Source organism: Meles meles, chromosome 6 (genome assembly GCF_922984935.1).
Source record: "Meles meles chromosome 6, mMelMel3.1 paternal haplotype, whole genome shotgun sequence".
NCBI lineage: Eukaryota > Metazoa > Chordata > Mammalia > Carnivora > Mustelidae > Meles > Meles meles.
Genome location: NC_060071.1, coordinates 111,644,782 through 111,671,479, shown reverse-complemented (window position 1 = coordinate 111,671,479; position 26,698 = coordinate 111,644,782). Strand labels below are relative to the sequence as shown.

General features: G+C 34.3%; 1 protein-coding gene and 1 pseudogene across 1 annotated transcript in view; both read left to right on the top strand.

Moving 5' to 3' along the window:
• Nucleotides 1-26,223, top strand: part of C6H14orf39 (chromosome 6 C14orf39 homolog) — a 53,098-nt gene extending 26,875 nt beyond the window's left edge. Inside the window, exons 9-18 of the mRNA XM_046009628.1 lie at nt 427-560; nt 1,253-1,329; nt 8,069-8,154; nt 8,240-8,298; nt 12,607-12,668; nt 13,416-13,594; nt 17,303-17,308; nt 17,573-17,711; nt 22,530-22,587; nt 26,027-26,223. Coding sequence (XP_045865584.1) covers nt 427-560; nt 1,253-1,329; nt 8,069-8,154; nt 8,240-8,298; nt 12,607-12,668; nt 13,416-13,594; nt 17,303-17,308; nt 17,573-17,711; nt 22,530-22,587; nt 26,027-26,223 — 997 coding nt within the window. The remainder of the gene's footprint in view (nt 1-426; nt 561-1,252; nt 1,330-8,068; nt 8,155-8,239; nt 8,299-12,606; nt 12,669-13,415; nt 13,595-17,302; nt 17,309-17,572; nt 17,712-22,529; nt 22,588-26,026) is intronic.
• LOC123944491 lies at nt 14,651-16,241 on the top strand (annotated as a pseudogene).
• Nucleotides 26,224-26,698: the final 475 nt, after the last annotated feature.

Sequence of the window (26,698 nt, the reverse complement as noted above, 5' to 3'; positions counted from 1 at the left end):
ACGTATTTATGATTATAAACTGCTTTAGTGATTTCTGGATTCTAGTATACCAGCTGATTTGTTCCTGAATAATTATTTTTTAAGTTTTGAAGTACTTTGAAATATACAGCATGCTATTTGTGGATAAAGTTTTGGTTTTAAATGCCTTTGATATACTTAGAAATTCTTTTAAAATGATTTGTTTTAAAAATTAAAGTGTGGTATACTAAGAAGGGTACTAGACTTGACCAGGAAAAGTGTGTTTTAGCTGTGACACCTGTAAAAAATTTAATAATATTGGGCAGATCTATCAAATTTTCTGGAACTCAGTTTTACTGTATGCAAAATGAGCTTAAACTGTATAGTATATAAATATCTCTTCTATCTTTAAAATACATTTAAAGTGCATTTTTACTTACTAAATATTTAATGTAATTCACTCTTCAGAATTTTTGAAAAAGATGAACAACCTGCACTTATACTTAATAAAACCCCTCAAAACAGTCAATTATTTCTTCCATATGAATCTCAGAAATTAGTCAGACTAATGAAGATGCATTCTTCAGAACCAAGAGTTACAGGTACAGTATCTTAATTATTTAAAAACTTAATTTCCTTTGCAAACACATAGAAGAAATAGAAGCAATTTTTGCTATTATTAGGTGTAAGCAAGAACAGACAATACTAGAAACCAGTAGACTCAGGAAAGTACCACTTTGATTCTTTCTGAGAGCAAACAAGATATGCCTTCTATGCCTAAATTTTTTTCTTTGAGAGAGAAATCACAAGATATTAAAAGAATTGTTCTGGTCTGCTTGCACAGCTGTCAGAGGAGGATGAATAATAAGAAATTTTTCATTGAGAAGTTATCAGAATGTATAATTAAAGTGGATAGCAGACTTGTGTTAATGATATTTGTGACTTAGTCTCCTAAGATATTTGAATCATGTTTCATTCGGTGGATTTGCAGATTAGATTAACTACATTGTATCAGTTTAACCCCATTAGCTGTTCTTTTTCTTCCAGTCTTCTTTGGTTCCTCATTAGAAAGACGAAATTTTGTGAGCAGTTTTTCATTTTACATGCATGCTTATTGAAATAACTGTTATATAGTGTGGAATTAAAACTTGTGTAGAAATTTCACATTTCTATATTTTAAGTTAAATATTCATGTAACTTGATTTTTTAAATTACAAGCTTAGATTGAATGTTGGGCATAATTTTTTATTCTATCTCTGGAATTCATTTGAAGTTGTACAATTTAATAACCTAGATAAAAAAGAAGAAAGTTCTGTGAAGCAGGCAAAGCTTGCCAATATTGACTTTAGACAGAAAGAAAACAATGTGCAGGTAGGCATTTCTTTTTTAATAGTATAAATTAAATATTTGCTTGCATTAAATGAAACTGTGAATGTACTGCATTTAGAACATGGGTCTGTGTGTATGTGTATTATATGTGTTATAAATATATTAACTCAGCTATTACTACAACTCAAGGTCTAAAAATCTTAAAACAATTTCAGAATGTCAGCCTGAATATTCACTGCATAGCCTTATTGTTTGTTTGTTTGTTTTTTAAAGATTTTACTTATTTATTTGACAGGGAGACACAGCAAGAGAGGGGACGCAAGCAGGGGGAATGGGAGAGGAAGAAGCAGGCTTCCTGCTGAGCAGGGAGCCAGATTTGGGGTCTGATCCCAGGACCCTGGGATCATGACCCTAGCTGAAGGCAGAGGCTCCACGACTGAGCCACCCATGCACCCTAGGCTTCTCACTCTTAAAAATAGAAAAGATATATATATTTTTTTATTTTATTTATTTGACAGAGAGAAATCACAACTAGGCAGAGAGGCAGGCAGAGAGAGAGAAGGAGGCAAGCTCCCCGCAGAGCAGAGAGCCCCACGTGGGGCTCAATCCCAGGACTCTGGGATCATGACCCGAGCCGAAGACAGAGGCTCTAACCCACTGAGCCACCCAGGTGCCCCAAAAGTAGAAAAGATATTTAAAAGTACCAAACCCTGGGGCTCCTGGGTGGCTCAGTGAGTTAAGTGTCCGACTTTTGATTTTGGCTCAGGTCATGATCTCAGGGATGTGAGATTGAGCCCTGCATTGGGCTCCACGCTGGACATGGAACATGCTTAAGATTCTCTCTCTCTCTCTCTGTCTCCCTCTGCCCCTCCCCAATGCTTGCATGCACACATACACTCTCTGTCTCTAAAAAAACAAAGAAAAAACCAAGCCCCGTACCCAGTAGACCAAAAACATATTTCTGAAGAAGGAAAACAGAATGGGATTGAAGAGGGAAATTGTGACTCATGACTTGTATAGAATACTCTTGCAGAAGGAATAGGTGTGGAGATAATGAGTAGGGTAATTGGTTGGGTTACTTCAGTGGGAGTTAGTTACACCTGTTCATCTCATATCCCCTCTGCCTTTGGGCAGTCATCAGCAATGGGATAACTGTCTCCAGGTGGAAGCAGTAAGTGTAAGAGTTTGGGTTAGAGAGATAGGTGGTACTGTAAGGAGTTCATGATGCTTATGAAAAACAGGGAACATACCACCCAGAAAGCTAGCTTTTGATGTGGCACATCTCCATCCTCCCCCATTTTTCCTGAAAATAGTCCATAGGGAAATTCTCAATGAAAAATATGATTGCTTTCATTAATTCATGATTAATATATACAAACAGAGGTGTAGTGGTGACCAAAGTAATTAATGAAACTTATTAATTCTAAATATGTATTAATTACAAAAACTTATAAATCTGATACTAAAATTTCAGATTAGATCAATATGGGATGAAGGTGGGAAGATAAATGAGGGAAACAAAAATTTACCCAAGTTCTTTTTTTGTTTGGGGATAGAGGTAGAGAAGATATAATACTGATTTACTTACATATTATTGGAAAACAAAAAGTGGAATTCATGCATGTGTATTGAACATGTAAGGATATACAACATAAATGAAATGCCATGTGTAAAATTTAAAATAGTAGAAAAAAAAAACGCTGAGACAAAGAAAACTTAATCAGTTCAACAAAAGGCAAGAATGGAAGGGTGGATAAAATAGCTAGAACACATTGTAAATAGAAAATAAGATGCCATAAATAGTATCAAATCAGTAATCAGCAATTGACAGAGGTGCTTCTGTGGAATATATAGACAAATACAGACATACTTTTTTTTTTTTCCTCTTCCAAGTTTTAAAATTCCAGTTTCTTTCAGGTGTACAATATAGTGATTCATCACTTATACACAATACCCAGAGCTCATCACAGTAAGAGCCCTTTGTAATATCTATCGCCCATTTAACCCATTCCCCTGCCACCTCCCCTCCAGTAACCCTCAGTTTGTTCTCTGTAATTGTAAAATTGTAAAAAAGTCTCTTTTATGGTTTTCCCCTTTCACCTTACCCCCAGTATTCATTTGTTTTGTATCTTAAATTCCACATATGAGTGAAATCATACGGTATTTGTCTTTCTCTGACTATTTCACTTAGCTAATACTCTCTAGCTCCATCCACATCATTGCAAATAGCAATATTTCATTCTTTCTTACAGCTGAATAATACTCCCATTTGTGTGTGTGGTGTGTATGTGTGAATATCTCCTTTATTCATTAGTCAGTGGACATTTGGACTCTTTCCATTTGGCTATTATTGGTAATGCTGCTGTAAACAGAGAGGTGCATGTATCCCTTTGAATTAGTATTTTTGTATTCTTTTGGTAATACCTAGTAGTGCAATTACTGGATTGTAAGGTAGTTCTATATTATAAATTTTTGAGGAACTTCCATACTGTTTTCCAGCGTGGAACAGCCATATACTTTTAAAACAGAAGAGCTGAAACAATTTGACAAATGAGGAGTGAAGGTAGAAGGAAATGGGAAATATGTATCAGACAAATGCAACAAAAAGCAGATGTAACAATGTTGTATAAAATAGAGTTCAAGACAAAAATCATTAATAGGGATAACTATATTTCATATTTTTAAAAAAGAGTAACTCACCAAGTTCTAAGAACCGTGATGCACCATATGTAAGGTAAAAATTGATAGAATTCCAAGAAAGTATTGAATCTACAGTTTAAAAAGGATAGCTCTCTCAAAAAAAGTACTACCTTGAGTTTAGGTGTTGAGTTTGGGTACATGTGTAGCAATACAAAATCAAATGAATGAAATAACAGCATCTTAAACAAGATGAATATTTATTTTTCTCTGACCTGCCATGAAATTCGGAGTGACTCAGGTTCACTTATCAGGGCTGATAGCACCATTTCTACAGTGTAATTTCTCAGACTCAACTATGCTTTCTTTTCCTGATATTTGCAGTATTTACCAAAATTGACCATTTACTACAACTAAAAGAATATTTCCACCAGTTTTAAAAAGTTGTTCTCTTTACTTACCACTATATAAAAAAAGAGAAGTTCAACAAAAAGATAAATCCTTCTCTCAAAAAAGTATTTAGCAGAGGAAAAAGAAATTCATACACTTTCAAATTATTTGGGGGTTATAGAAGAAATCAAAATAAAACTGTTTAGAATACTATAAACCTCCCAATCCCATCTTGTTTCATTTATTCTTCTCCTATCCCCCTACCCCCCCCATGTTGCTTCTCCATGTCCTCATATCAGGGAGATCATATGATAGTTGTCTTTCTCCGATTGACTTATTTCACTAAGCATGATACGCTCTAGTTCCATCCACGTCGTCGCAAATGGCAAGATTTCATTTCTTTTGATGGCTGCATAGTATATAAACCATAAATGACTCTTAATCTCACAAAACAAACTGGGGGTTGCTGGGGGGAGGTGGGATTGGGAGAGGGGGAGCGGGCTATGGACATTGGGGAGGGGAGGCGAACCATAAGAGACTATGGACTCTGAAAAACAACCTGAGGGTTTTGAAGGGTCAGGGGTGGGAGGTTGGGGGAACAGGTGGTGGGTAATGGGGAGGGCACGTTTTGCATGGAGCACTGGGTGTTGTGCAAAAAGAATGAATACTGTTACGCTGAAAAAATAAATAAAATGGAAAAAAAAAAAAAAAAGAATACTATAAACCAAAACCTATGGAATGTATCCAAATTGGTCCTCCGAAATTTATATTTGAAAACAAGTATATTAGAAAATAAAGATTAAAATTAGCTGAACTTTAAGTGTGAACAGCTCAATTCAAAGTGTGAAATATCTCAACTCAAAACAGGAAAATAACAATCCAAAGAAATTAGGAATTAATAAAGAGAAAAGCAGAAATTAATGAAATTAGAAAGTTGGGTTAATCAGTATAGCCAGAAGTTAATAACTTTTAAATAGCAATAAAATAAAATTGCACAAGTATAAAAAAAGAGAAGCCCCACCTCCCAAAAGGAAAGAATAATCAGGGGGAAAAGTGCATATCCTTGTACATAGGAAAGAAATGTTTTCAAGGCCCTAAGAGAATACTATGCAAGACTTTATAACAATAAATTTGAAAAATTAGGTGAGGGGGTTAATTTTCTAGGACAGTATAAATTGTTAAGTAGACTGAAAAAGAAAGACATGAGTAGAACCATAAACTAGAAGAACTGGAAATGTAAGCGAAACTGAAATGTAAGCAAATCTCTGTTTTGCTCTTTCCTTCCCTACTTGCCTCCCTTCTCCCTCTGAGACACACACACACACACACACACACACACACACACACACACACCCCTTTCAAAACGTACCAGAATCAGTTTTTCCTGTGAATTCTACCAAACCTTTAAGGACTAAATCAGAATTTCTAAACTCTGACATTATTGACATTTTAGGTGAGATAATCCTTTTTTGTAAGGTCATCTTGTGAACTTCTAGGGGTAAATAGGACCCACACCAAAGAAAAGACAATAGAAAATGGTCTTCAGACATTGTCAGATGCTCCCTGAGAGGAAAAATTGCCAGTTGAGAGCAATCATTTTATTATTTATTATTAATAAGCAATTCTAGAGTATAGAAGAAGTTGGAAACTAGCCAATAAATTATGCATGGCTATTCATTAGGTAGCAAGGACAAAGATAGTGAAAGAAAAAATTATACATTCATCTCAAGAATGAATATACATGTAGAAATCCAAATAAATTATTAGGAAACCTAGTTTGGCACTGTAACATTAAAAAAAACAATATATTACGACTAAAACTTGGTTTTCCCAAGAATTATAATGATAGCATTAGAAAAGTCTGTCAATCATATTGACACTTTATCAACAGATTAATAAATAATTTCAAAGATTTAAAATAAAAGATCTTTTTAAACAATGTGAGAGAAACTGATACTCTTAGATATCAAAATGTTTATCATAAAATTCATTTTAAAATGTGCATTTCAGTGGTTTTTAGTGTATTCTTATCTTCTTTTAAAGATTTTATCTATTTATTTGATAGAGAAATCACAAGTAGGCAGAGAGGCAAGCAAAGAGAGGGAGAGGCAGGCTCCCTGCTGAGCAGAGAGCCCGATGTGGGCCTCAATCCCAGGACCCTGAGATCATGACCCGGGTGGAAGGCAGAGGTTTAACCAACTGAGCCTCCTAGGTGCCCCAGTCTTTAGCATATTCTAAAGGTAGTGTAACCATCACCACAGTCTCAGTTCCAGAATATTTACATAATCCCAGAACATTTTTTTTTTTTTTTAGGCTGGGAGAGAGAGCAAGTGAGCAGGGGCAGAGGGAGAGGGAGAGAAAGAATCACAAGTGGGCCCCATACCCAGCGCAGAGCACAATGTGGGACTCAGTCTCACAACCCTGAGATGATGACCTGAGCCAAAATCAAGAGTTGGCTGGCCACTTAATCGACAGAGCCACCCAGGCACCCTATCTCAGAACATTTTAAAATATAATCAAAATCCAGTGATTATAACAGTGTGGTGAAAGAAAAGACAAATTGATCAGTGGACTACATCAAAACAAAAAACTTTGGTGTGACAAAAGACACAAGTTATAGAGAATGACAGAATAGATAGGAAATTGGTGTGCAGAGTGTATAATATATAAATATATAATACAAATTAATTTTTAAGATAGGCAAAAGATAAAACAGTTTACAGAAAAAGTGTCACAAAACAAGATGCTTGAATTTTGGGATACAGGGAAATGCATATTAAACCAATGAAGTATCTGGTTTCCCCTATCAGATTTGCATACACTACAACATTTGATAATATCTAGTAAAGTCACCAATACTGGGAATGTAATTTGGTGTAATTGCTTTGGAGGACTGGTTCATAGTACTTATTAAAAATAAAAATGCAAATATTCAGCAATTTTAGTTCTTAGCATCTACTATAAACAACTACTTAACTTGTACAAATACTTTTACAGGGAGCCCATACAAAATGTATATTGTTTAATACATCAAAACAGTAACAACACTTATTCTTTAAGGGACAAATGTTCTTTAAGGGGCAAGGTCTTTTATGATCTAAAAGCACAATAAGATCACAGAATTAAGACCAATGGCTGTTATAATAAAAATAAATAGGATTTTTCCTATTAAAGATATTTTTATGTTGAGTCGAATAAGAAAAATCAGGAACTCTTCAAAATGAGTGACTCACAGAGAATAAATGACTTGAAACAGACAATACAAACATTAGTAAAGCAGTGGCTTAGATATTGATATTAAATAAAATTTAAAGTTAAAAATGAAATATTACCTTGTTCATACATATATAAAAAACAAAATCTCAGGTTTTAATCTTTTAACTTATTTTGCTTTTTAATGTTCAATTTAAGAGGTTATTGAGAATAGACATAAATCATTTGAGAAAATGGTTAAGATTGACTTGAATAGTCATAAATATGGGATAAAAAATTGTAAGTTTACCTTAAATGTTGAAATACTACAAAGCATAGTTGTTATACTTGTCCAAAATACTAAATTCCTTATGAGTTTTAAAGTTTCCTAGCATTTGAATATTTTGTATGTAGTAGTTTCAGTTAATGTTTATAGTTGTTCATATTCATGATGATGAGGAGGAGAATGACAATGTTCTTGGAGAACCTTCAGTAGCCATGGCAAGCAAAAAATTTTTGTTGTCTGTGTAGCAGGTTCTAATACTTAATTTCTTTTGTTCAGGTACTTAATGACTTTACTCTGAATAACCATTCAAAATGCTCAAATTCTGTGGCTATTAAAAATTCTCAAAATATGATGCATTTCAGGTAACTTTTAAAATAGGAAAATGTTTTAATTCTGAAATTTATCAGTTCAACAAACAATATAAAAATTTTATTTATTGTATTTTAGATTGTTAACCCCCCAGAAACAATCAAATTGCAGTCAGTGGTTTGAAAAAGGAGATACAGGTATTTGCTGTTTATATTTTTTCCTAAGAAATGGGAGTAACAAATTATATCCAGTTTTATACTATTCAAATATATTATTTGTATTGTTCACGTCTTTGGTTAACTGACTGTGCATGTCTGGTTTTTAAAAACATTTTTCACTCAATATAAAATATTTCATTGTAAAAGATTTGGAAAACAGGGAAAAATACAAAAGAAACAAAGATACCATCACCCAGGTATAACTGGCACCATCCATACTGGTATATGTTCTTGTCCTTCTTTCCTATGTATATGTGTGTTCTTTTATTTTCTCCCCCAAATCTGAAACATACTATATATCATTTTGTAACCTTTTCTTTCCATTTGATAACTGTTTAGGATATTTTTCTATGCCATTAAATAGATTTTATTTTTAATGTCAGTATCATATGCCATGGAAGGATATGCTGTAATTCATTTAGCCATTATCTCAAAATATTGAATTATTTTTATATTGAATTATTTTAATTACTTAGCCATTCTTCAAAATATTAAATATTTTATTGTTTCTAGGTTAGGCTACTATATTCTTTTTTTTTTTTTTTTTAAAGATTTTATTTATTTATTTGTCAGGGAGAGAGAGTGAGCTAGCACAGGCAGACAGAGTGGTAGGCAGAGGGAGAAGCAGGCTCCCCACCAAGCAAGGAACCCGACATGGGACTCGATCCCAGGACACTGGGATCATGACCTGAGCCAAAGGCAGCTGCTTAACCAACTGAGCCACCCAGGCGTCCCTAGGCTACTATATTCTTTTACATAAATCTTTTACTGTTTGGATTATTTTCTTTGAATAAAAGCATAGAAAGGTTACTGGAGATAGATATATGAGTTTATTTTCTTAGATCAACTAGATGTTGGAAAATTTTAAGGGTATCATACTCTTGGAAAAAACTCTATGTGTGTGTATGTAAATATATATTTATTTGTGTATGTACATGTGTATACATAATATATATAATATAATGTGTAATATGACATCTCATATGTACATATACATAGATATTAGTAATCCAATAATGAATAACAGTTATTCCACTATATATATATTAGGCTATATAAAAGTCTTCACTTTTTCTTGTCTATATGATGTGAATTATAGCCTTTTATTTTGAAGTTTTAAAAATGTCTCATTCTATTGAATCAGTAATAAAAAAATCTCCCAACAAACAGAATCCAGGGCCAGATGGCTCCACAGGCAAATTTTACCAAACATTTAAAGAAGAGTTAATACCTCTTCTCAAACTATTCCAAAAATGGAAAAGGAAGGAGAACTTCCATATTTATTTTATGAGGCCAGCATTACCCTGATGCCAAAACCAGATAAAGACTCCACTAAAAAACAAATAAACAAACAAAAACTACAGGCCGATATCCCTAATGAACACAGATGCAAAAATTCTCAACAGAATACAAACAAACCAAATCCAGCAGTATATTGAAAGAACTGTTCACCACTATCAAGTGGGATTTATTCCTGAGTTGCAAGGTTGGTTCAGTATTCACAAATCAAGCAACATGACACATCACATTAATAACAGAAAGGATAAGAACCATATGATCCTTTCAGTAGATGGAGAAAAAGCATTCGACAAAGTACAACATCCATTCATGATAAAACCCCTCAATAAAGTAGGTTTAGAGGGAGCATTCCTCAACAGAATACAGTCCATACACAAAAACCCACGATTGATATCATCCTCGGTGGGGAAAAACTGAGACCTTTTCTTTTATGATCAGGAACAAGATAGGGATGTTCACTCTTACCACTTTTATCCAACATGATACTGCAAATCCTTCCCACAGCAATCAGACAACAAAAAGAAATAAAAGGCAGGGAAATCAGCAGGGAAGAAGTAAAACTTAAACTATTTGTAGATGATATGATACTAGATAGAGAAAACCTGAAATACTTCACCAAAAAACTGCTAGAACTGGTAACATGAATTCAGTAAAGTTGCAAGATACAAAGTCAATATACAGAAATCTATTTCATTTCTATATGCCAATAATAAAGCAGCAGAAAGAAATTAAGGAATAAATCCCATTTATAATTGCACCAAAACCCATAAGATACCTAGAATAAACCTAACCAAAGAGATGAAAGACCCATACTCTGAAAATTATAAAACACTGATAAAAGAAATTGAAGATGACACAAAGAAATGGAGAAGCATTCCATGCTCATGTATTAGAAGAACAAATACTGTTAAAATATCTGTGTTACCCAAAGTAATCTACACATATGATGCAATCCCTATCAAAATACTACCATCATTTTTCACAGAGCTAGAATAAACAAATTTTTATGGAACCACAAAGAGCCTGAATAGCCAAAGCAACCTTTTTTTTTTTTTTTTAATATTTTATTTATTTGTCAGAGAGAAGGAGAGAGAAAGAGAGAGCACACAGGCAGGCAGAGAGGCAGGCAGAAGTGGAGAGAGAAGCAGGCTCCCTGCCGAGCAAGGAGGCCATGCGGGACTCGATCCCAGGACCCTGGGATCATGACCCGAGCTGAAGGCAGCGGCTTAACCCACTGAGCCACCCAGGCGTCCCTAGCCAAAGCAACCTTAAAAAGCAAAGCTGAGTATCCAAAATCTATAAGGAACTTAGCAAACTCAACACCCAAAGAACAAATAATCCAATCAAGAAGTGGGCAGAGGACATGAACAGACATTTCTGCAAAGAAGACATCCAGATGGCCAACAGACACATGAAAAAGTGCTCCACATCACTCGGCATCAGGGAAATACAAATCAAAACCACAATGAGATATCACCTCACACCAGTCAGAATGGCTAAAATTAACAAGTCAGGAAATGACAGATGCTGGCGAGGATGCGGAGAAAGGGGAACCCTCTTCCACTGTTGGTGGGAATGCAAGCTGGTGCAACCACTCTGGAAAACAGCATGGAAGTTCCTCTAAATGTTGAAAATAGAACTACCCTACGACCCAGCAATTGCACTACTGGGTATTTACCCTAAAGATACAAACGTAGTGATCCAAAGGGGCATGTGCACCCGAATGTTTATAACAGCAATGTCTACAATAGCCAAACTATTCTTTCGAACCTAGATGTCCATCAACAGATGAATGGATAAAGAAGATGTGGTATATATACACAATGGAATACTATGCAGCCATCAAAAGAAATGAAATCTTGCCATTTGTGACAACATGGATGGAACTAGAGGGTATCATACTTAGTGAAATAAGTCAATCGGAGAAAGACAACTATCATATGATCTCCCTGATATGAGGACATGGAGATGCAACATGGGGGTTTGGGGGATAGGAGAAGAATAAATGAAACAAGATGGGATTGGGAGGGAGACAAACCATAAGTGACTCTTAATCTCACAAAACAAACTGAGGGTTTCTGGGGGGAGGTGGGGTTGGGAGAGGGGGAGGGGGGTTATGGACATTGGGGAGGGTATGTGCTATGGTGAGTGCTGTGAAGTGTGTAAACCTGACGATTCACAGACCTGTACCCCTGGGGATAAGAATACATTATATGTTTATAGAAAAAATAAGAAATAAATAAAAATTTAAAAAAGAAAAAGCAAAGTTGGAGGCATCACAATTCCAGACGTAAGTTATATTACAAAACTGTAGTGAAAAAGATGGTATGGTATTGGCACAAAAACAGACACATAGATCAATGGAACAGCACAGGAAATCTAGAAATGGACCCACAACTATATGGTCAACTAATCTTTGACAAGGTAGGAAAGACCATTCAATGGAAAGGAAAACAGTCTCTTCAAGAAATTATGTTGAGAATATTGGACAACCATATGCAAAAGAATGAAACTGGACTATTTTCTTACATATGTCTATATGAAACAATACAGATGAATTTCACGAGCATATGCTGAATAAAAAAAGCAAGACAAAGAACACTTATATTACTATTTTATCATATAATATTTTAGAACAGGAAAAATAACTGAATTACTTAGGTGATAAAACTATAGAATGCAAATCAAGGAAATTCAGGATAGTGAATACCTCTGAGGAGGACAATATGAGGAATATGTGGACATTTGGAGTATGTATAATGTTCTGTTTCTTTACCTGTGTGATGGTTACATGGGTATTCTCTATAATTTTCTTTTAAACTGTTCACATGGGTTTTATTCTCTTATCTGTGTGGATTGGGTTAAACTATATGAAACCTATTTTTGTAGGTCAAAAACAGTTAAATATTCACAATTTCTTACTGTTTATATGTTTTCTTTACAATTAAATTGTCAAAAGAAAAACTAGTTTCTTCTCATAACAAACAGATGCTGAGAGTGAAGATAAAGGGACAGTAAGACAATTGAGAGAATCAAAATGTACTTCACAAGTAAGTCGAATATTTTATTTGTAATTTCTAAGCAAAATATTCCAATTTAAAATGCTGTTTCCACTTTAATTTCAGATTAGTGAAGATTATATATGTGAGGTCTAGGTGTTTTAGGTTAGTAATCTAGTTCCTATGATGTTAAAGCTTCTATTCCTTAGAGGAATTCTAGATTTAAAAAATGAAGCCACAAAAAGTTTATATGAAAATACACAGTTGTCATTAATAATTGATCATATATATGTGTATATATACATATATATATTTATATCACAACTAAATCACAACTGAAGAAAACAATTTTGTTTGGTAAAATTGAATGACTTTCTCAGACAGTTCAAGACTGGTGGTTGCTGCAAAAGTATTTTCTAAAATATTTTTTAATAGTGGAAAACATTAATGATAGATGTAGACAATGTTTATTGGCTTTACTGAGTTAGCTGCTAGGGGTTAAAGCAAGACAAATGACAGTAGAATTCTGCTCAAGAAGAGCAGGTAAAGGGGCGCCTGGGTGGCTCAGTGGGTTAAGCCGCTGCCTACGGCTCAGGTCATGATCTCAGGGTCCTGGGATCGAGTCCCGCATCGGGCTCTCTGCTCGGCAGGGAGCCTGCTTTCCCCTCTCTCTCTGCCTGCCTCTCTGTCTACTTGTGATCTCTCTCTGTCAAATAGATAAAAATAAAATCTTTAAAAAAATAATAAAATAAAAAATAACATTCATTTTTATAGTTTTCTATTATTTTGAATTTGCAGGTTATATGTGCAGAACATTTTGAGAAGCCAATAGAAAATAATAGTGATGAAGTAGAAGAAAGGGCTGAGAACTTTCTACAAACTTCTGAAATTCCTTTATTTTTAAAAACGCCTGAAGCTGTGAAAACACCTGAACCTTTGGAGAAATTATTATTCCCTAAGACCCCCTCTTTTGAAATGTAGGATTTTAATTAATAACTGTTATTAAAGAATCTATATATGTTGAGCCAATATTTTATAAATAATTGATAAGAATAGTAAAACGTCTAGTACCTGTAACTTTTAAAAAGGTTTTATTATGGAGTATTTCAAATACACAAAGGATAGAGACTAGTGTAATGAACCTCATGTACTTATTGCCCTGTTTAAACAATTATTAACATTCTGCCATTCTTGTTTCATAGAACCTCTTCCCCATTTTTCCTACAGCATTCAGCTGAAGAGGATACACATTATGAGAACATATCCAGTGCAGTAGTATACATTTAAGATTTTCTAAAGGATAAAAGTATATGAAAAATATTAAATGTCAAGCTAAAAATTTACTATCATGTATGGTAGATTGTGGACATCATTGAATAATGTTCCAGCTGTTATTTTTTCTTATGTTATAGTGTCTAAAGCAAGAATTGCCATCTGTTATGTAATCTTGGTGTAGGCAGTAATATCTCTTAACATGATTATTTAACTTGGGTAACCACAGATTTGTTGTTTACAGCTAAGAGAAAAGGTTGCATTTAACATTTTTGTTTAGTTTAATCCCTTTTTAAACTACAAAATGAAAGATTCTTTTAAAACATTGATTCCACTTCAGAACTCTCTCACCCATGTTCTACTTCTGTATTTTAAATTGCTAATCAATTTTATATAGTAAAGTCATGCTGTTGATTCACACGCAGTATATTCAAAGTGGAATTCATCATCAAATATGAGAACTGTAAAAGGATATGCTTGCCATAAACCTCCACTTATGGATGAGAAAACTGATCTGTAAAGTTAAGTGACTCATTGATGGTCAATGGAGACAGTTACAGAAGGATCTTCAGATTTTTGTTCTATCTGTCAAAAGCATAAGCTGTCTAAACCCTTTATAAGTATTGCTCATTTAATATTCACAACTTTATGAGATGTAAATACATTATTATGCTTATTTTATAGAAGAGGAAACAGACTCCCAGGTGATACAACTTGTCAGTGATAGAGTTGAGATTCAAATGCAGGCAGCTCAGGAGAACATGCTGGATGGTGAAGAGCCAGAGACAAAGACAAGAATAGAGGAGCTGCTGGCTGAGAAAATGGCTGTTGTTTTTGGGTGTTGGGGACACTAGAGACTGGGAAGGTTGCTGCAACCAAAAAGAAGTTCCTCAAGTGATCTGGACCTTTCACACACCCTGATTTCGAGCTGAGGACTGAATTTCTCGTTTTTGTTAGATACATGTAAAGTTCTGGTCATTGGACTTAGGATGTGAGCTCCTGAAAAATCTGGGGTTGTCTGGTTTTAGACAGATTTATGATATAGACATGGACACTATAGATATTTTCAATCTAAATAGGTAGTTTTTATATAGGCCTTAAGATGTTGGAAGACCTAAGGCTAAATTGCTGCAAAATTTCTAAATGACAAGAGTTCCTAATTGCAGTGTAGTTCCATATTTCAACAAGATTTCAGGATTTTAATGATATTTTCTATCGACAATATCATATAATTGTAAGTGGACTGGACTCTATCATGGCCAGAAGATGGATAAATGGCATGCTGATATCTCTTCTAAATTATGAAGATGGTGTATAAGATCTAAGCTCCATTGTCCTTTTGATAGATGGAGGGACAGAAGGTTTTAAAGGAAATGCCTGGGTGATTCTGCCTGGAATTACTGCTTGTATTGGATGTGCACTAGAACTGTATCTTCCACAGATTAATTTTCCCATGTACACCTTGAGTCTATGCCCAGGCTACCAGAACACTGTATTGAGTATGTAAGGATCCTGTAGTAGCCTAAGGAGCAGGTTTTAGAGAAGGAGTTCCATTAGATGGAGATGATCTTGATCATATTCAGTGGATTTTCCAAAAGTCCATCAAGAGAGCAGGATAATATATTAAGGGTGTTATCTACAGAGTCACTCAAGGAGTAGTAAAACAAATCATTCCTGCAGTAGCTTCTACAAATGTAGTCATTTCAGCTGCATGTGCAACTGAGGTTTTTTTGTTTGTTTGTTTTAAAGATTTTATTTATTTATTTGATAGAGAGAGATCACAAGTAGATAGAGAGGCAGGCAGAGAGAGAGAGAGAGAGAGAGGGAAGCAGGCCTCCTGCCGAGCAGAGAGCCCGATGCGGGACTCGATCCCAGGACCCTGAGATCATGACCTGAGCCGAAGGCAGCGGCTCAACCCACTGAGCCACCTAGGCGCCCCAACTGAGGTTTTTAAAGTAGCCACAAATGCATATATTCCTCTTAATACTTGGTATTCAATGATGTAGATGGACTGTACACATATACATTTGAAGCAGAAAGAAAGGAAAACTGCCTAGCTTATAGCCAGCTTCCTTAAAATATCCAGTGTTCTCCAACCACTAAACTCCAGGTGGTTTTAGATTATTTAACCAATAGTGCTTTTCTACAGATGAAATCTCCAGCCATCACAGCCACTTTAGAGGGAAAAAATAGAACACTTCACTTACAGTTAGTAACCTCTATTGAAGAACGAATAAGGCCAAATCTCTCCAAGACATTGAAAGAATTGGGACTCGTTGATGGGCAAGAACTGGTGTTGCTGATGTCACCACACCAGTAACTGTATTAGTCAAACTTCATTTTACTTCTTAAGGAAAATAAGTCTGAACATAATAGAAAACTCATGGAAATATATTATGTGGATGCTAAGAAATTTAAGTCATTTTTAGCATTAGTGTTGCTAGAATTTGACTTTTTAAATATAATGAACCACTCTTTTTTTAAAATGTATAACTTACCCTTGAAAATAGAATTTTGGGGTTGGTAATTATAAGCATTTTCATTAAGAATAGGGAAGTGATGCCTGGAGAGAAAGATAATGAGCAAATGTATTCTTTCAGAGGAGGAGATAAGCACTCTCTTGTGTCTGAATTTTGTTCCTATGGTCAAAGAAAGCATTTCTCCATTTTCATTTGAGCACCCACCTACAGAAGAGATGTCCCTTTAAAGAAAAAAAGAAATTAAGTTTTAAATAACATTGATTATTATACCCTGACATCTAGGACATATTGAACATAGCCTGTTTCTTGCTTGATTTAATATTCATTTATTTATAGTTATCAAATGAATATTAACTATTGCAAACTTTCTTTGTCCATACTAATTTTATTTATCTATCTATTTTTGGCTATTGATATCTCTTCTTTATTAATATATAATATTTGTTTCAGGGGTATAGGTCATGTATACTAATTTTAAGTGGTGTTATAGCTGAATACCTGTGCATGGAAATGGGAACTATTTTCATGTTTACTTGTAGTGTCATAGAGGCCAATATGCGCAATATTAAAGCCAAGACATGAATGTTTAGAAGAAAAAAAAATACAGGCAGCTCTGCCTCCAGAATTCATTTAGCCACTCTCTTCTCTAATTATTGTTCCCAAATCATTTTATAGTTTAACTTCCTTATGCAACAATATGTAATGGCTGACTTCTCATCAAGACTAAAATCTTGTAATTGTCTTTCAATATCTTGGAGACATATAGCCTGAAAGTTAAGAGCTGGGAATTTGAATCTGGATTGCTGAACTCAAATCCCAACTCTGGCACTTCCATTTCTTGGAGAAAGTCATTTAACCTTTCTATGCTTCAAAATTTTCTTCTGTAAAATGGAGGTGGTAATAATAGTACTTATTTCATAGGTTTACTGTGAGGAATAGGTAAGTTAATGACAGTGGAAATACCTAGAATAGGTTCAGACAGTGTATTCTCAGTTGGAATTCATTATTATTCCATAACTGATCTACTCTAACATTGTTATCTACCTCAAACTTATCTTTTTCTCAAGAGGTTTGTCACTTCAAGAACTATTCTCTTCTTTTTCCTACTGTGCTAATTCTTATTTCCATGATATTGTTTACTGATCTATAATATTTAGTAATATATTTTTAACATTTTTATTATTTCTTATTTCTTTGTAATAGAAATAGAAATATAATGCCTGAAGGTCAAACAGAAAAGGAATCTCCTGGATTTTCTTTTCTTACAAATTATACTTCTAGATCCCCTGGATTGAATTTATTTGATTCTACTATATTTGATTCAGAAATCTCATCAGATCAGGTAATAATGAGAAACTAAAGTTTTATTTCTAAAAAACTGTTCTCTGGTACCTCAAGTAATTTTTTTTTTTAAGAGAGAAAGAACACAAATGCACTCATGCATGTAAGCAGGGGTGGAGAGGAACAGAAAGAAAGAACTTTTTTTTTTTAAGATGTATTTCTTTATTTGAGAGAGGGTAAGCAAGTGAGTGAGCAGGGAAAGGGCAGAGGGAGAGAGAGAATCTTAAGTAGACTCCTCACTGGTGCAGAGCTCGACTTGGGGCTCCAACTCACAGCCCTGAAATCATGACCTGGGTGAAAATGAAGAGTGCCCCTCAAGTAATTTACATTCTTTAGTATCAAACTGTCTTGGAGCAGAGTACAAAACAGAGGCAATTTTTATTTTTTATTTTTTATTTATTTATTTATTTTCTTGATAAAAAAGTTAGTGGTGGGCGCCTGGGTGGCTCAGTGGGTTAAGTCGCTGCCTTCGGCTCAGGTCATGATCTCAGGGTTCTGGGATCGAGTCCCACATTGGGCTCTCTGCTCAGCGGAGAGCCTGCTTCCCTTCCTCTCTCTCTGCCTGCCTCTCTTGTGATTTCTCTCTGTCAAATAAATAAACAAAATCTTTAAAAAAAAAAAAAGTTAGTGGTTAGAAACAGATATATCATCATAAAAACAGTAAGAAGGGGGTGCCTGGGTGGCTCAGTGGGTTAAGGCCTCTGCCTTCGGCTCAGGTCATGGTCCCGGGGTCCTGGGATCGAGCCCCACATCGAGCCCCACATTGGGCTCTCCTCTCAGCGGGGAGCCTGCTTCTTTCTCTCTCTCTGCCTGCCTCTGCCTACTTGTGATCTCTCTCTCTGTCAAATAAATAAATAAAATCTTTTTTAAAAAAACAAACAAAACACAGTAAGAGGGTCACAGTGGCTATACATAATATCATTTTAGGTAATCTTCAAGACAAAGCATATTGCTAGAGATGAATCTTTTTTATTATGTTAAAAAATCATTTTTTTACTATGTTAGTCATCATATAACACAACATTAGTTTTTGATGTAGTGTTCCAAGATTCATTGTTTGCATATACCACCCAGTGTTCCATGCAGTATGTGCCCTCCTTAATACCCATCACTAGGCTAACCCATCCCCCCACCTCTTTCCCCTCTAAAAACCTCAGTTGGTTTCTTGGAGGCCATGGTCTCTCATAGTTCGTCTCCCCCTCTGATTTCCCCTCCTTCCATTTTTCTCTTCCTTCCTTCTCCTAATGTCCTCTGTGTTATTCCTTATGTTCCACAAATAAGTGAAACCATATGAGAGTTGACTTTCTCTGCTTGACTTATTTCACTTAGCATAATCTCTAATCCTATCCATGTTGATGCAAAACCTGGGTATTCATCCTTTCTGATGGCTTAGTAATATTCTATTGTATGTATGGGCAATTTCTTAAGAATAAAAGGGCTAGGGACAACTGGACGGTTCAGTAGGTTAAGCATCTGCTTTCAGCTCTGGTCATGATCCCAGGGTCCTGGGATCAAGTCCTGCATTGGGCTCCCTGCTCAGTGGGGAGACTTCCTCCTCCTCTCCCTCTGCCCCCCTGCTCACCCTCTCTCTCTAATAAAAAAAATAAAAAGTCCAGTTCTTAAGGAAGATATAACAATGACATGTGTGTATGTGCCTAATAACAGCTTCAAAATACAGAAACAAATGAAAACAGACCATAAGGAATACAGTCAATGATATTGTAATAGCAATGTAATGGGATGGATGGTAGTTATGCATGTGGTGATAGCATCATAGCATCATGTATAAACTTGTCAGTTCACTAAGTTGTGCACCCAAAACTAATGTAACATTGTCAACTACACACACACAAAATACAAAAACAAAAACCACAAACTTGATTGGAGATTTTTAGCACACTTCTCTCAGCATTTGATTGAATTAGACAACATAATCCATAAAGGTCTATAAAATCTGAGCAATACCATCAACCCTCTTGGCCTAACTGACATTTATAGAACACCAACCACACAGCAACTTCAGCTCTGCAGCTTATATAGGCACGTCTTGTTTTATTGCACTGTGTGGATACTGCATATTTTTTTTTAAATAAATTGAAGGTTTGTGGCAATTTTGTGTCAAGTCTGCTGGCAACAGTTTTCCAGTAGCATTTGCTCATTTTGTATCTCCATGTCACGTTTTGGTAATTTTCACAATATTTCAAACTTTTTCATTATTATTATATTTGTTATGGTGGTCTGTGATCAATGATTACAGCTCACTGAAAAGCTCAGGTGAAAGTTTGCTATAACCACATGCATAACTACTATTTTAGCAATAAAGTATTTTTAAATTTATGCATTTTTAAAGATGTGACACTATTGCACACTTAATGGTGTAGTATAAACAAATTTTATATCCATTGGGAAACAAGAAATTCATTGTACTTGCTTTATTCTAATATTCACATTTTTGTGGTGGTCTGGAACCAAACTTGAAATATTTCTGAGGTGTGCCTGTATATTCTTTTCAAGTTCTGATGGTATATTCACCAAAACCATATTCTGGGCCATTAAATGAGTCTTACTAAATTTCAAAGGATTGAGATCAAACAGAGCATGTTCTCTGCCCACAACATAATTAAATTAGAAATCAATAATATAGAAGGAAAATCCTAAGTAATTAGGGCATGGATCAAAGAAGAAATCATGAGATTAGAGAAGATTTTGAAATGATTATGAAAATTCAGTGTATCAAAATTGAGAGATATTGCCAAAACTAGAATAAAACCATAGCTTTAAATCATGTAATTAATATTTTAAATAATTCAGTTGATAGAAAAGAAGAAAGGTCTAAAATCAGTGACCCAAGTTTTCACCTTGAAAATCTAGAAAATAGGGCCCTGGGTGGCTCAATCAGCCTCAGTCTCTCCACTAAGCTGAGAGCCTGCTTCTACCTCTCCTTCTACCTGCTGTTTCTCCTACTGTGCTCTCTCTCTCTCTCTCTCTCTCTCTCTGTCAAATAAATAAATAAAATCTTTAAAAAAAGAGAGAGAGAGACATTGAGTGGGCTTAATTGGTTAAGTGGCTGCCTTCAGCTCAGGTCATGATCCCAGGGTCCTGGGATAGTCCTACATCGAGTTCCTTGCTATGCAAGAGCCTGCTTCTCCCTCTGCCTGCTGCTCCCCCTGCTTGTGCTTGCACTCTGTCTCTCTCTCCCTCTCTCTCTGACAAATGAATAAATAAAATATTTTTAAAAAAAAAGAAAATTTAGAAAAACAGATAAAGTAAACCCAAAGTAAATAGAATGAAAAAACAAAGGAGATAAGAGAAATCAATGAAATAGAAAATAAGCAATAGAGAAAATTGACAAAGCCAAAGTTGGTTCTTTGAAAAAAAATTGACAGAATTTATGAACTGGTCATTAGACTGACAAAAATAAGAAAATTTACCTATTTTAAAATAAAATATTATAGATCCTACAGACATTAATAATAAAAATATTGTTGAAAAGACTGGTGAGGGGGGAGTTAGAGCAATCAAATGTGATAATGATACAAGGATTGATAAATTGATCAATTGTATGGGTTAAAAAGCCTTGAAACTTTAAATATTCATCAGATCGTAGAAAGAGGAAGGATTCTCTGAGCATTAAAACAGTGGAAGAAGAGCCAAAAGTAAATAAGAGTTTGGGTTTGGTTCCATAGAAAATTTTTGTATGTTGAAAAAATATTTTAAAGGCAAAATGATAATGTGATATAAAATATTTGCAATAATATAAGGAATTAATGTCTCTAATATATAAAAATCTTATATGGATTAGTAAGAATTACTGCTTCAATAGAGAAATATACAAAGTTCTTTAGATGAATAGATAATATTTCACTGAAAAAGAAATTCAAGTGACTTATAAAATCTCTGGGAAAAACAGCTTTCCTTATTAATTGTCAAAATGTAAATCTGTGCATAACAGTATTTATTCAAGTGTAATTTGTATTAGAAAAAAAACCCAGAAGTAACCTAAATGTCCAAAGTGAAAGAATGATTGTAAACCAAGAAACGGACTCTTAACTGTAGAGAAGAAACTGATGGTTACCAGAGGGTAAGGGGTGGGGGGATGGACTAATTAAGGAATGCACTTACGAGGAGCACTGGGTGTTGTATGTAAGTGTTGAATCACTAAATTGTTCACCTGAAACTAATATCGCATTGTATGTTTTTAAATAAAAACTTTTTAAAAAGAAAGAAACTGTATGGCATACACATATGGAAGAATATGAAAATTCCATGAAAAAAAATCTGGTTTTAAAAGAATAGTGACATGGGAAAATGCTCATAATGCAGGATTAAGAGAAAAAAAGGGGACAGAAAACTACATTGTCATGATCCCATTTAAAAGAAAAAAATCTGTTTTACAAAGAAAACAAACTTCTTTGGCAGCAAAACTTGATCTGAACTGACATGAAGCTGTCATATTTCCCATTATTTTTACAAACTGGAAAACAGTACCAAGAACCTGTTATGTAAAATGCCTCCAGAATAAAGCAAAAGTTAATTAGAATTTTAGGTTATATTAATATTCCAAAGTAGGAACTATCTTTAGTACACTATATATATCCTTTTAATGTATTATCTATTGCCAGAATCAAATCAATAAGCCTTATTTTAATAAAAGCAAATGATAGGTTTTAAAGCACAGTAATGTGCTATATAGAATGTTGCCATTTTGTCTACTATAATTATGCTTATTAGAAGAACCAGGCTTTATATTAAAATATAAATGCCATATATACTGTTTTACTGATTTCTTGAGTAATACTGAATGGAAATTATTTTTCAGTTTAATGAACATTATTCTGCTGGAAATTTAAATCCTCTCTCATCACAACAAGAAATTGGTAAGTGATCTGAAGTTTGCTACATACAGAAACATGTTAACTTCCTCACTTTTTATTTAGTTTGCCTTCTGATTTTCTCAGGCCCTTAGTTTATTCTCTTAAAATTCTATTACTTCTGCACCACTCACTAATTATTTTTTGTAACAATTTATCTTCTTTCACTACTCCACTAAATTCTCCAATAACTACTAGTGACTTAATAATTATTAAACATTATGGGTATTTTGTATTTATTATCATATTTACTCTCTTTGTAGCATTTGGAATAGTTGATTGTTTTCATCTTCTTTCTGAAGTTTTTAGATTTCCTCCTATATCTCTGTTGCTTTTTATTGGGTCTTCTTTCTTCTCTTATCCCATGATTGATTCATTCAACATACAAATATGTATGTGTATACATATAATATATCTTATATTCAGTACTGCTTTAGCTCTGGTGATAGATCAGTGGACATTTCTTTTTTCTTTTTTTCTTCTTTCTTTTTTCTTTTGGTTCCACATACAAGTGAGATCATACATTATTTGTCTTACTTTGTGTGACTCACTTCACTTAGCATAATGCTATTAGTATTACTATAAATAGCAGGATTTCCTGGCTTTTTCATGGTTCAATAATATTCCATTATGTGAGCATATGTATGTATATACATATATATTTCTTTTCCTTGCCTGACTGCTCTATCTAGGACTTCCAGTACTACTTTGAATAGGAGTGGTAAGAGTAGGCACTCTTGCTTTCTTCCTGATGTTGAAGGAAAACCTCTCCTCCTTTCACCATTGAGTATAGTGTTACCTGTGGCCTTGTCATATAGGCTTTTATTATGTTGAGATATGTTCCTTCTATGCCTAAATTGAATTTTTATCATGAATGGATGTTGAATTTTGTCGAATGCTTTTTCTGCATCTATTGAGATGATCATATGATTATTTTATTCTGTTAATGTGATGTGTCTAACCTCATTCGAACATACATTTAAAGCCTTTTCTAATAAAAATAATGTATGCTTTTGACCAGACCAAAGAACAAACTACAACCCAAATATGCCCACACTTTCTTACCCACTTATTTCTTCCTGAAATCCTCAACTTCCATTTCTTTCTAACCATCTTCCAAGACCAGGTTCCATAAATTCTTTTATTTCCCTTCAACTTTTCATCCCCAAAAGATCTCTCCTTCAATTTTCTATATTTTCTTTTTCTATATACTTTAAAATATTCTGTTGTCTGTTGTTATTTATTAACATATAAAATCTCTTCTAATCACAGATCTTTGAGGACAGGGATTCTGTTTTATTCACCTTTGTATTGTCCACAACAACTTGCACATTAATCTATTATTTTATTTATAATGAGTATAGGAGGTTTTTTTTTAAGATTTTATTTATTTATTTGACAGACAAAGATCACAAGTAGACAGAGGCAGACAGGGAGAGAGGAGGAAGCAGCCTCCTTGCTGAGCACAGAGCCCGATGCGATGCAGAGCTCGATATGGAGCTCGATCCCAGGACCTTGAGATCATGACCTGAGCCGAAGGCAGAGGCTATAGCCCACTGAGCCACCCAGGTGCCCCAAGTATAGGAGTTTAATGAAGACTTTATGTGAACTTCTTTTCTTCTGAAATTAAATAAAAAACATCAAATTCATTTATTGAAAGGCAGATTCAAGATTTTAGTTCTTTCTGATTCTATAGCTGTATTACAGCTATTTTCCTTCATTTAAGTCTTACAGATGTGTACTAAAGTCAGTGAAAAAATAAAGGTGTAGAGGAAGAAATCACGTATCTGGTAATCAGTCCATCTGTCTTTCTAACCATCCCTCTATCCACCCATCTTACTGCTGGTAGGCTCAGCTTTATTTAGGGTGAAATAATTGAGGTATTTAAGGAAACATGAAATTTCAAAGTGCTACAGAGTGTTCTGCTTAATTTAATTGGTTCTGTATGGAAAAAATACAGGTGATTTAAGAGGCTTCAAGTAAGTTTTTAGATTATTGTGCTTTTGAGTTGTTACTACTTAAAAATTATAATAAAGATATTTAAAATATTTTAATATTTATAGTGCTATATAATACAGTGAATGAAAAATAGTATTTTTCCTTAGGGACAATTCTTGGAGTCATTAACCAATCTTTGTGTAAGTTGATTTCAAAAAATTCCTCTTGGGGCTCATAGGTGGCTCAGTTGTTTAAGCGTCTGACTTTTGGTTTTAGCTCAGGTCATGATCTCAGGGTGGTCAGATGGAGCCTTGCATAAGGCTCCATGCTCAGTGTGGAGTCTGCTTGAGATTTTTTCCTTCTCTTGCCTCCTCTGTTCCTACCCCCAGTTTGCTCTCTCTCTACAAAATAAAAATAAGATCTTAAAAAATTCCTTTTAGAACTGTAGAAGCCTTTTCACTGTTCTGTTCATTTCCTTGAACAGTGCCACAAACAGTATATTGTACTAACTCATAAATAATAGTTGAATAAGCTTGACTTCTGCAATATCTCTCAGACCCAACGTCTTTCCCCATTCACTTTGCTATGACTGTAAGACCAAGCCTTCATTTCTTTCCTTTTATCCCCACTTGAAGACACTCTACTCTTCTAAACTTCCTATGTATTCTTTCTTTAGTGAGCCTTATTAAAAAAAATTGTTCGAATTATTTTGGTGGGGGCACAGTGAAAGGGAGAGTGAGAATCTTAAGCAGGTCTACACCCAGTGTGGATAAGGAGGCAGGGCTTGATCTCACAATCCTGAGATCGTGACCTGAGCCAAAATCAAGAGTCCATTGCTTAACTGACTGAGCCACCCTGGTGCCTCTCCACTTGAAAACTTTTAATGGCTTCCTCTTACATATAAAATAAAGTCCGGATTCTGTAGTTGGACGTTCAGTAGTCTTTCCAAGCTCATCTTCATTAATACCCTTTTAATAACTTTTTATTATTTCTCATTGTTCCTGACAAGCTGAATTGATTTCTCTTTATCCTTATACTTCCTATGCGTGCCTGTTTTTGTTCCTCTGTGCTGTTCTCTCCAGTTGAAGTGTTTACCCCTTTTTCTGCCATATATACTAGCCCTTATTATACTCAAGTTCAAGTTACTTAAAAGTAATTTTGGATCTATTTGATTTTTCATAGTGCAAAGGACAGCTCTTTGCACATAAGAATACAATTGTTAATAACTAATTATTTGGTAGTAACTATGCAGAATTAGTGCTGAGGTGTAATTTAGCTACTAAAAAATGCTTTTAAAACTACTGTTTCACTTACACTTCATTGTTGAGTATAAAGAGTGGTGCTTTAATTTATTAACTATGATTTAATTATTAATAATAACAATATTAATAATCACTTAAGTGATTCAGTGTTACCCTATTTATTGTTTACAGTATACCATAATTTAATAGATTATGCAAATTATGTAACATGAATAGCATGGTATTGAAATGTTTGTCTTCCTCAGGAAACTTATTTGGAAAACCAGAAGGAGAAGATGCTTTCACATTTTCTTTTTCATCAGACTCTTCAACTCATACATTTGGAACTGGAAAAGATGATTTTAGTTTTCCATTTTCGTTTGAACAGGATCAAAACTCAACACCTTCTGTAAAAGGTTTTTCGTCTTCCTCACAAAGTACAACACAATTTACTTTTTTTTGAACTCATTACTAATTTCTCAAATTATTTAACTGCTCTGTAATCATCTGGGGCATAAATTTACATTATTACTTAAAAATGAAGACTACTTTCTTTTCTTTTTTTTTTGACTACTTTTTTTTCTTGATTAAAACAGTAATGGGTTACCATAGTTACATTATTTGATTATATATTTATAATATTGAGGGAAATTAACCCTATGTCATCAAATTTTGTTTTATTTGAAGCATTTGCTATCGTAATTTATTTTGGTTTTGATTTTGCAAGCCCTTTTTTGGCAGAATTAATCTTAATAGAATTTGATGCTTTTTCATTAATCTTTACTATAAGTATTAAGCCTGCTTCTCTCCAGAACCTGAGTTTCATTCTGGTAGTATTTTAGGTGTTTTGATAAGAACAAGAACTTTAGGCTATCAGAAGACTTGGTAGTAACTATGCAGAATTAGTGCTGAGCTGTACTTTAGCTACTAAAAAAATG